Raw genomic sequence first — 12,749 nt, 5'->3', positions numbered from 1 at the left:
GGGGGTCCATTTGCTTGGGCGACTTTCACAGAGCAAATTGCAATGTCCAAGCTGCTTTTTTTGCCGCCCCTGTCCAACCCCTTTGGGCAGTTTAGCATGTGTATAGATATTTTTTTTTTGTTTTTGGTTGGTAGAATTGTGGTGTGCCTTTGGATTTTTTGGTTTACAAAGTGTGCAACCACAGAAAAATGGTTGAAAAACACTCCTGGCACACTAACAATGATCTCCATAGCTTCTAGCTTGCTTAAAAATTGACACCGTGCATTACATGGATGGTTATGTTACATTCAGTCATGTCATGTCAGTCATTTTACAACCCGCTATATACGAACACAGGGTCACGGGGGTCTGCTGCAGCCAATCCCAACCAGCACAGGGCGCCAGCCCACCGCAGGGCACACCAAGCACACACTAGGGACAATTTAGAATCGCCAATGTACCTAACTTGAATGTCTTTGGACTGTGGGAGGAAACCGTAGGAAACCCACGCAGACACGGGGAGATATGTTACATTTTTATTTTTTATAAATTACTGAAGATGCTGCAAACTGGAATAATGGGTAAGCACAATAATTACACTTCTATTTCATATGATTTTGTCATTATTATTATTAAATTATGGCAGTCAGCACTGTAAGCTACCTGGCAGATCAGCAAGTACAGTACAGTGGTACTAGAGACTTATTTTTGTTTTAGTGCCGCTCAAATATATATAATATATATATATATATATATATATATATATATATATATATATATATATATATATATATATATATATATATATATATATATATATATATATAAATATAAATATATATATATATATATATATATATATATATATATATATATATATATATATATATATATATATATATATATATATATATATATACACACACACACACAGTGGGATGCAAAAGGTTGGGCAACCTTATTAAAAGTCATTATTTTCCTGTATAAATCGTTGGTTGTTACGATAAAAAATGTCAGTTAAATATATCATATAGGAGACACACACAGTGATATTTGAGAAGTGAAATGAAGTTTATTGGATTTACAGAAAGTGTGCAATAATTGTTCAAACAAAATCAGGCAGGTGCATAAATTTGGACACCGTTGTCATTTTATTGATTCCAAAACTTTTAGAACTAATTATTGGAACTCAAATTGGCTTGGTAAGCTCAGTGACCCCTGACCTACATACACATGTGAATCCTATAATGAGAAAGAGTATTTAAGGGGTCAATTGTAAGTTTCCCTCCTCCTTTAATTTTCTCTGAAGAGTAGCAACATGGGGTCACAAAACAACTCTCAAATGACCTGAAGACAAAGATTGTTCACCATCATGGTTTAGGGGAAGGATACAGAAAACTGTCCCAGAGATTTAAGCTGTCTGTTTCCACAGTTAGGAACATATTGAGGAAATGGAAGACCACAGGCTCAGTTCAAGTTAAGGCTCGAAGTGGCAGACCAAGAAAGATTTCGGATAAACAAAAGCGACGAATGATGAGAACAGTCAGAGTCAACCCACAGACCAGCACCAAAGACCTACAACATCATCTTGCAGCAGATGGAGTCACTGTGCATCGCTCAACCATTCGGCGCACTTTACACAAGAAGATGCTGTAGGCGAGAGTGATGCAGAGGAAGCCTTTTCTGCGCCCACAGCACAAACAGAGCCGCTTGAGGTATGCTCAGGCACATTTGGACAAGCCAGCTTCATTTTGGAATAAGGTGCTGTGGACTGATAAAACTAAAATTGAGTTATTTGGGCATAACAAGGGGTGTTATGTATGGAGGAAAAAGAACACAGCATTCCAAGAAAAACATCTGCTACCTACAGTAAAATATGGTGGTGGTTTCATCATGCTGTGGGGCTGTGTGGCCAGTGCAGGGACTGGAAATCTTGTCAAAGTTGAGGGACCCATGGATTCAACTCAGTATCAGCAGATTCTGGAGACCAATGTCCAGGAATCAGTGACAAAGCTGAAGCTGCGCAGGGGCTGGACCTTTCAACAAGACAACGCCCCGAAACTCTGCTCAAAATCCACTAAGGCATTCATGCAGAAGAACAAGTACAATGTTCTGGAATGGCCATCTCAGTCCCCAGACCTGAATATAATTGAAAATCTGTGGTATGAGTTAAAAAGAGCTGTCCATGCTCAGAAGCCATCAAACCTGAATGAACTAGAGATGTTTTGTAAAGAGGTCCAAAATACCTTCAACCACAATCCAGACTCTCATTAGAACCTACAGAAAGCGTTTATAGAGGCTGTAATTTCTGCAAAAGGCGGATCTACTAAATATTGATTTCATTTCTTTTTTGTGGTATTGCATACTTTCTGTAAATCCAATAAACTTCATTTCACTTCAAATATCACTGTGTGTGTCTCCTATATGATATATTTAACTGACATTTTTTATCGTAACAACCAATGATTTATACAGAAAAATAATGACTATTAACAAGGTTGCCCAAACTTTTGCATCCCACTGTATTTATATATTAAGAAAATGAACATCAGTGCTACGTATTGACATGTGGCATATCATCATTTCATAAAAAGTAGTATATAAATACATTACTAGATGTGTATGTAATTCTATAGGTTCACATTTAACTTTTTTTGTATTATTGTTTTGTAATGTTAAAGAAAAAAAAAATTACATGAAAATGCCACCCTGACCAAAGCACTGCCTGAGGCATTCGCTTCCTTGTCGGTCGTGGATGTGACAATTTTTAAGGTGTTAAAAAGGCCACATTAATTGCAAAAATGAATGCATTAACTTTCCCAGGCCTATTGCAGTTCTTCAGTGCCAATATGCAACTGCAGAATTAAAATCAATTCATATTAATCACTTTTAAAGTTTAATATGTTTTTCACATTAACACATATTCTAATAACAGCTCAATGATATTTAGCTAGCTGGGCTGCATTTCCCTGCTTAATCAAGGGTGTCACTAAGCTTTCATTATTCATATATATGCAAGCATTGCAAAATCCGAAATATCCAAAATACTTCTGGTCAGAAGAATTTTGGATTAGGGATACTTGTATTACGGTATAGTTAGCATTGCATGTATAGTCATTTTTTTAAGGAAAGCTAGAGTTGAACTATATCATTTTCTAACATTTAAACAATACACTGCATTAAGGTGTCACAGTCTCATTGGTCACTTATCTACGTTTGAATATAAATAAGAACTTTGAAATGATACAAGTGTACTTCCCTTAGAGACATTACTCAACTTTAATTAGTATATCATGGTCACAGTCTTTTCTTTTAAACAGTCTTAAAAAAAGAATCAGATGTAAACCATGGAGATCTGATTGAAGTCCTTTACATATTTTTCCAGAAAGAACATAAGTTTATATTGCCAGGTTTTCTGACTGTTAAAAAGTAAAAAAGGGAAAGCAGATTTATGAATATAATAAAAGGCATGAATTAAACACAGAATAAAGCATACAGAACTACAAAATTGGACAGTTAATTTAATCATGCAGAACCATTAACACCTGAATCAGTAAAAAAAAACAAAAAAAAAAAACTGAATATATCCACTTATTCTTGGTATTTAGCACCTTTAATCTTGCATGTGATATCCTGTTTGTCATGTACATGATACTCAGTAAGCCTATGGACCCGAGATTTCCTCAGATTAAAAAAAAACTGAATATATCTACTTATTCTTGGTATTTAGCGCCCTTAATCTTGCATGCGATATCCTGTTTCTCATGTACATGATACTCAGTAAGCCTATGGACCCGAGATTTCCTCAGATTCAAACTACCTTTAAAAATGCTTTTTAAGTTTTCAAAAAAGAAAAATTAAAAAATATATCTGTTCTATCACCCTCTTCTCATACTAGGTAATGCTCCCATGGTTGAGTGTGAAACAATACTGACAACAAACAAATATGAATATACCACACTGGGTCTCCAGGACGAAGTATGAGAACCACTACAATATACAACACAAAATGCTCTAAAACAATAGATATGTACAGAGTAATGGGGATTGTGGAAGACAGGTAAAAAAGAGAGAGTGCAGGCAGGGTGGAATGGGCGGAGAAGACTGTAAGGAGTAAATTGTGACAGAAGGGCATCAGCAAGAGGGAAAGAGAAGGTCTACAGGACAGTAGTAACCTATGTTATATGGTTTGGAGACGATAGCACTGACCAAAAAACAGGAGACAGAGCTGGAGGTGGCAGAGTTAAAGATGCGAAGATTTGCATTGGGCGTGACGAGGATGAACAGAATTAGAAATGAGTACATTAGAGGGTCAGCTCAAGTTGGACGGTTTGGAGACAAAGTCAGAGAGGTGAGATTGCGTTGGTTTGGACATGTGCAGAAGAGAGATGCTGGATATATTGGGAAAAAAAGATGCCAAGGATAAAGCTGCCAGGAAAAGAGGAAGGCTTAAGAGAAGATTTATGGATGTAGTGTGATAAGACATGCAGATGATGGATGTAACAGAGCAAGATGCAGAGGACAGGAAGATATGGAAAAAGATGATCTGCTGTGGCAAGCCCTAACGGGAGCAGCCAAAAGAAGCAGCAGCAGCTCTAAAATAATAGATTCCATCCAAGTGCAAGTTTGGATTTATTCTGAATCCGTGGAAATGAATAACAAGAAATCTTGGCACAGCTCACTTGATTCAGCAAGGTGGGTACTGCTTGGCCTTTGCCAGTCACAGAAACTAGACATTTCTAATAGTTGGAAATATAATTGACGTAGTGTCGTTAAGTACAATTTGCAACATTAAAAAAGGTCTTGATATACTCTTATTGAAAAAACAGCAAAGAAACAGGATATGATCAACAAAAAGGAGCTAGTTCATATATTGTATTATTCACTTTTACTAAGAAGTAAAAAGATATATGATTTACATCTGTAGAATTTCAAGCCAGCTGATTAGTCTTAAAAGCACATTGAGTGAACTTCATTTGATTTTTGTGTGAAAGGCAATTTGACTTTCTTCTATATTATTCCCGCCCCCCCAACGCATCAAAGCTGAGATCCATTAATCAGATTTCTTTGGCCTCTTTACATTTACTTAAGGTCACAAAAAAAAATAACATTTACAATCAAACTTGCATATCAAAATAATTTATTTGGGGTAATTATGGCACATCTTAAAAGTATTTCAATGTTTTAAAATATGGACAGATTACAAAATTTTAAATATGAACTTTCATTGCAAATTCATATGCACAACAATTAGTTATTTACCTGAACATATTAGTTTAAAATGAAGGATGCCCAATGAACTGGCCATAGCATCAGTATCAACCATTAATGGAGTGAAAATAGCAAAATCACATTGAAAGAAATACTAGTTTTGATATGCTGGACATGTGACATATAATTTACTGCTCACAAGTATTTGCCAAAATAGTAGGGTGGGAGCAAGATAAACACACAAAACCATATTTGAAGTCCAAAAATATTGTCATCCTGACAAATACTATCTCAGAGCACAGTATTAAGAAAAAATATCTAAACTGCTTGTATTGTAGTATGCAGCAACATTGTCGGTTGGTTACTTGTTAGATAACATTAAGAAATCTTATAGAAACATTTTGAAATAAATAAGCATTACTTGGAACAACACAATGTTTAGTTATTGATTTCAGGATTAGTCGCTCTCTGTTGTGAAAGATGTTGTATTAACCAGGCTTCAAAGTGCCCAGTAAGCATTGTTCTTCCGATGTTACACAGGTGTTAACATAGCTTGTTACACCACCAACATCTATAAAGCTTTACTACTTAAACGCAAAATTCCTGTGCCTTTTCATCTGTCACAGATACCACTCCACGGCATTTGACAGGGGGATGGGGGTGGGTTTGGGGGCACCGAAGATGCTCATGTTAATTAAGTTCTCCATAACATCCACTTCTGTTGAAATACTCACACAATGGGCACAGACTTAGCAGGGACAGACTATGATTTGAACAGAGAAACGGGCATTGCAAATTAGTCTACTTTCTCTCTCCCCACCATACTTTAAGCCTGCTACTGAGTGTAATGCAAGATCCAATGCTATATAAATTTCACCTTGCTACAATCAACCACTATTTCTGAAACCGTATAAGTAAAATGTTTATTGATGCCTCAAGCAATCATTCTCACATCCATAGCTCGTGAAAGCTATAGTAAATGTAGCTTGCTCCTCCTAGTACTCTTTGATTATATCATGAGAACTGTTACAGTAAGTTTGAGCTTTTCAGTTCCAATGAAGATCAATTTGAAAACAAGTCTGTTGATGTGGTGGTGTATTTATGAAAAAATGTTATTTGCCATACTACTCTGAGGATGCACCTCATTAAATTAAGTATATGTGCAAAAGAATTAAACTGTCGCCCAAGACTATGATCAAATATGGTCATGCATTTTTTCACCTTCACATTATTACACAAGCCATGAATAATGTTTCTGCCAAAGGGCAGTCAATTTGTCTTAAACCTTAGCTCTGTTTTTTCAAATTCTTAAAATTTCCTGCTTTCAACAAAAGATGTTTGTTTGCCCTTGTGTTTCGTTTAAGTCATGTGGTAATGCCATACAATACATGATACAAGATTTTGTACTGCAAAATTCAATAAAACAATTTTGTGTCATGCCTACAAGACAAAAAACAAAAATGTGGAACTTATGAAATGTTACACCTTTATATGGGATGCAGCTTCATCACAGAAAATATACAGTATAATTGCAAATACGCTCATTTAGAGACAACCAAATAGCTTGTCAAAAAGTCTGAAAAATTACACCTCTAACAAACTTCAGCCCAGAATATAAGCAACAATCATATGCTAACTCTTCCTGCTATACTACTGTGGCATACTACACATGAACATATACAATTAAAATTAGTTCCATTAGTATCTTTTGCACTCACAGTTTGGCGCAGAGTAGATAAACATATAGGTCCACTACTCCCTCCCCTAGTCTGCATTCTCAGACCTCCACATTTAATAACCAACAACTCTGTATAGGAGGTAACCTTATCTTATTCATAGGCTGGGATAATTGTGGCATCATTAACCTTTGAAATATTTTTGATTGTTCTGATCAACCCGTTTCAATCGCTATGTGCACATTTCCCATCTTTCTCTTTTTCTGTTATATCCAACTCTAGTCTGTTATCAGGCCTTCTTTTATTTTTACGTCTTCTTCTCCACTCCTCTCACACTCTTAACATTTATTCAATTTCAGTACCCTAAGATGAAATCTGTCTTTGCTACTTACATCTTTTTATGAAGGGTTGACTCCAAGCTCTAACCTATTAAATTAGTCTGGAAATGGAATCTATCACTGTATTTCTCTTGATTGCATCTTGATTTTTAAGAATATTACTCCTAAAAATCCTAATCATCAACACACTAAAATATGTGCATTGCCTGTATTTAACCACTGCAAAGATTTTGCTATGGGCCTTAATACGGTTTGATTTTGCTTTGTTCTTCTAAACCCCCAGCACTTTCAGACATTTAACATGTACTGGGAATGCTTTAAGGTCTTGGCTTTGTGGAGCTGTGATGCAATTTCTGCATAAAACCGCTCTGCTTTTCCACCTTTTCATTCTCTTGGACCTGTCTGCTCCATCTCTTCCTTCTCTCCAGCATAGATTGTACTCTTTGGGCATAGTTAGCCGAAACATTCTGACCCTATGCGTTTTTCTATTATTTGTTTAACTGTTTAACTGACTGAAGTGGGGATTACGCAGGGAGGCAGGAACTTGTATAAAGCCCAATATCTAAGTCATCAAAATGTACTGCTCGACAGATTCTAGTCATGTGATTACCATGTAAATCCAAAGTGTTATTTTTATTAATTAGAATTATAAAAATACACAAATTAACTTGATTACCTTAAATCATTTATTTAAATAAATAAAATTACTAAAATATGTCCTATCAGTATAACAATGTTTATCTTCATATTGGCCCACTTTCAAGTCTTGCTTCAGAACTTTACAGCTTGCAGTGAAAAGATCTAAATACATACAAATATTTTTCCAAATGTATCACAAAACTACAGTTCTGCACTTCTTTCTAATTATTTATATGGCAAATTAACCCGGTCCCTTAACAACTACATTTTAATCTATACTAATAAAAGGCAAAGCCCTCACTGAGTCACTGACTCATCACTAATTCTCCAACTTCCCGTGTAGGTAGAAGGCTGAAATTTGGCAGGCTCATTCCTTACAGCTTACTTACAAAAGTTAGGCAGGTTTCATTTCGAAATTCTGCGCGTAATGGTCATAACTGGAAGCTATTTTTCTCCATATACTGTAATGGAGTTGAGCTCGATGGCAATTGGGGGCAGAGTTTCGTGTGACATCATCACGCCTCCCACGTAATCACGTGAACTGTCAACGCAGTACGTAGAAAACAAGGAAGAGCTCCTAAAAGCGTTAAAGAAAACATGCATTATACAATTGAGAAGGCAGCAAAACAATAAGAAGCGAGCGACTGACACATACAACCATATTCATGAGTGCAGCTACTTCAGAAACAAAGCACGGTGTAAACCTAAAGTTTAAATTAAGTTCATAGACAGGCTGCCGCTGGCGTTTGTCATTTCTACGGGTAATGCGGGATACAAGTTTAATGAGAGGACGCAGGATATAAAACGAGACTTTTGATCACTTTGTAACTAAGTTAAAATTGCTTATGCAAATTCCGAGAGACTGTCTTTGTGGGGGGATTGACAGTTAAGGCGGGTGGGGGAGTCACGTCATCATCTCCCCTCCCATTCACCTCATTTCGCTCTGAGCTGAGCTCGCAGCTACGCAGTCTTGGAACCAACTTTGTGACGCTGCCACCAAATACTCACAGAAAAATCCACAAGTTAATACACACGCTGTCTCTAGAGTTTCTCCACACTGAATCCTCCAGGCACTACTTACAAAAGGTTACATTGACAATCGTGTTACATTATTTTTAAAATGTTTCCTTTTCTTAGCACAAGCACAGCCGAGAAGCTTTGATGCATGTGCTCCATAACGCGTTAAAAAATAACGCATTTAAATCACACTTTGCATTTCAAGCAAAGGGGAACTTCTCTCAATGCATGATTTCCTCGTACACAGATTACATTGATCAGCACTTCCCGATTCATTTTACTCTCTACAGTTTCTCCACACTCTGAATCCTCCAGTTACTACTTACAAAAGGTTACATTGACAATCATGTTACGTTATTTTTAAAATGTTTCCTTTTCTTAGCATAAGCACAGCTTGATCAGCGCTTCTAGATTCCTTTTACCCTCCCACCCCCTTGGTTTGCGAAGAAGTATGAAAAAATATGAGGTTAACGCAGAAAAGCAGATCACCAATTGAAGCTTTATAAATAATGGATACTTTATTCCCCATCAATAATTGTTTTGGTAAAGCCATACTCCGTGTAATTCCCCTTCCAGTTTATAATTTTTCCGCGACTAGCCATGATTAAATGAACGGTAAAAAAGTAAGAGCGAAGCGAGGTGACTTATTCAGGCAGGCAGGCGACAGCTCAATAGCTCGAATTTGGATAGAAGTAGGTTCTATTTAGTCGCCAGAAATATCTTTGGTAGGAATGGAAGTTGAATTTAGTCTTTAAATTTCTATGGTGAAGAAAAAAAAAATTATGCAATGATGACTAAATTTAACTTACATTCCTACTAAACATATTTCTGTCGATTAAATAAAAATTACTTATATTTAAAATTTAAATAGAACTTGAACAGATACGATAGTTCATAATACCCACGCAGCACTAAGTGCACGTAAGAGCAGGAGTCATCCGTTTTAACAAGCAGCGTATTGCACTGACACGAAATAGCCTGCCCATTTAATTATTTAGGAATGGATAGAAAAATTAACATTTTGTACAAATAATGTTTTTAATTTTTCTTCCTCAACGGATTCTGGCACCCCCAGCAACAGCTGCTCGCACCCCAAAGTAGAGAGAGAGAGAGAGAGATATTGATTATATATATATATATATATATATATATATATATATATATATATATATATATATATATATATATATATATACTGCTCAAAAGAATTAAAGGAACACTCTTTAATCAGAGTATAGCATAAAGTCAATGAAACTTATGGGATATTAATCTGGTAAGTTAAGTAGCAGAGGGGGTTGTTAATCAGTTTCAGCTGCTGTGGTGTTAATGAAATTAACAACAGATGCACTAGAGGGGCAACAATGAGATCACCCCCAAAACAGGAATGGTTTAACAGGTGGAGGCCACTGACATTTTTCCCTCCTCATCTTTTCTGACTGTTTCTTCACTAGTTTTGCATTTGGCTACAGTCAGTGTCACTACTGGTAGCATGAGGCGATACCTGGACCCTACAGAGGTTGCACAGGTAGTCCAACTTCTCCAGGATGGCACATCAATACGTGTCTGTGTCTCCCTGCACAGTCTCAAGAGCATGGAGGAGATTCTAGGAGACAAGCAGTTACTCTAGGAGAGCTGGAGAGGGCCATAGAAGGTCCATAACCCATCAGCAGGGCCAGCATCTGCTCCTTTGGGCAAGGAGGAACAGGATGAGCACTGCCAGAGCCCTACAAAATGACCTCCAGCAGGCCACTGGTGTGAATGTCTCTGACCAAACAACCAGAAAGACTTCATGAGGGTGACCCAAGGGCCCCATGTCCTCTAATGGGCCCTGAGCTCACTGCCCAGCAGCATGCAGCTCGATTGGCATTCGCCATAGAATACCAGAATTGGCAGATGCACCACTGGTGCCCTGTGCTTTTTACAGATGAGAGCAGGTTCACCCTGAGCATGTGACAGAAGTGAAAGGGTCTGGAGAAGCCATGGAGAACATTATGCTGCCTGTAACATCATTCAGCATGAGCAGTTTGGTGGTGGGTTAATGATTTTCTGGGGAGGCATATCCATGGAGGGTCACACAGACCGCTACAGGCTTGACAAAGGCACCTTGGCTGCCATTAGGTATCAGGATGAAATCCTTGGACCCATTGTCAGACCCTATGCTGGTACAGTGGCTCCTGGTGCACGACAATTCCTGGCCTCATGTGGTGAGAGTTTGCAGGCAGTTCCTGGAGGATGAAGGAATTGATACCATTGACTGGCCACCACACTTTCCTGACCTAAATCCAATAGAACACCTCTGGGACATTATGTTTTGGTCCATCCAATGCCACCAGGTTGCACCTCAGACTGTCCAGGAGCTCAGTGATGCCCTGGTCCAGATCTGGGAGGAGATCCCCCACAACACCATCTGTCATCTCATTAGAAGCATGCACCGATGTTGTCAGGCATGTATACAAAAACACAGGGGCCATACAAAGTGCTGCGTACAATTTTGAGTTGCTGCAATAAAATTTTGGTAAAATGGACTAGCCTGCCACATAATTTTTTCACTCTGATTTTTGGGGCGTCTTTGAATTCAGGGCTCTGTAGGTTGATCATTTTCATTTCCATCAAACGATGTGGCATCCTTTCGTTCCTAACACATTACCCAGTCTATATCAGTATAGATATCCAGGAGGATTTCTTTTTCCCATTGAGATCTGATGTGTTTTCAAAGTGTTCCTTTAATTTTTTTGAGCAGTTTATATATATATATGTTTATATGTGTGTGTGTGTGTATATATTCTGTATGGGTGTATGCCAGCAACACTCATCACTCACAACAATGACAAAACAATTACATTGTCAATCATGTTATGTTATTATTAAAATGTTTCCTTTTCTTTTTCATTACTTCTTTAACACACTACTTCTCCGCTGCAAAGCGCAGGTATTTTGCTAGTACTATATATCAAGTATACAGTGCCTTGTAATGGATGTGAAATTAATCTCATATTTAAGCTTCAGCAACTTACTTTAAGCAAAACAATGACTTTCATATTATTTACTATGCACATTATTTATAGACTAGGCTCATTACCTTCTGCTACTACTGCTAATTAAATCCTGGTCAATTTGTACATTGTAATCCTCTAAATGTGTCAAACTATATATGTGCATTCCTACACCCACCTGACTGAAGGCATCCATTACTGAAGGACTGGTTTCTATTTTCTTTATAGATGTCTCTCTGGGACTCACATTTTGATGAACCTGACATCATCTTCACTACACCACAGAAGCATGATAACAAAAACAAAAACAAAAGAAAGTAATAAAAGAACGTAACAACATCTTAAAAATAACAGAAAACTAACTAGATTTTAGTTAAATATCTTAAAGGGTCCAATTGAGAACATTAATTTAGAAAAATGATATAAAACTCTGAAAAGCTGGCATTTTTTCATATGGTTGCTTAAGCATTCCACTCTTGAAATGCAAGCCACTGCTAAGCATTACACATTATTCATACTTTACATCCATGATCAGGTGGCTAATTTAGAATTAAAAATCCAGACTTGAAATGTTATTATAAATCAAAATGTGAAAATTTATTGCCCAGTACAACATATGTTTAGATAACAGTACTACTAAAAAACTTTTTCAATTCAGTATTAACCGAACATAATGTGATTTGTAAGACATGTAAGAACTTCACATTACACACGTGACAATACATTTTTTAACATCAAATTGAATACATACAAGAAAATGTTTTATTCCATTACATATTGAACAGCTAGATATGAGTCCATTTTCAATATCCATGTAATCCAATTACAGGGTCAGTGGAACAGGAAGCAATGATAACAGCACTGTGCAGAAAGAACAAAACAAACCCATACACACT

The 12,749-nt window shown here is 36.9% G+C and overlaps 1 protein-coding gene across 5 annotated transcripts in view; it reads right to left on the bottom strand.

The window, feature by feature from the left end:
- The window catches only part of spast (spastin), an 83,850-nt gene that overhangs the window by 44,556 nt on the left and 26,545 nt on the right, over positions 1-12,749 (bottom strand). For 3 of the 5 annotated variants that reach the window (XM_039738763.1, XM_039738762.1, XM_039738761.1), the window contains exon 4: positions 12,032-12,127. The exons of the other annotated variants lie outside the window; for them this stretch is intronic. In XM_039738763.1, the coding sequence (XP_039594697.1) occupies positions 12,032-12,127 (96 nt within the window). The remainder of the gene's footprint in view (positions 1-12,031; positions 12,128-12,749) is intronic. 5 annotated transcript variants of the gene reach the window in all.

Source organism: Polypterus senegalus, chromosome 16 (genome assembly GCF_016835505.1).
Source record: "Polypterus senegalus isolate Bchr_013 chromosome 16, ASM1683550v1, whole genome shotgun sequence".
NCBI classification, from domain to species: domain Eukaryota; kingdom Metazoa; phylum Chordata; class Cladistia; order Polypteriformes; family Polypteridae; genus Polypterus; species Polypterus senegalus.
Note: the sequence above shows the minus strand (reverse complement) of the source record. Positions and strands in the feature narration are given on the sequence as shown.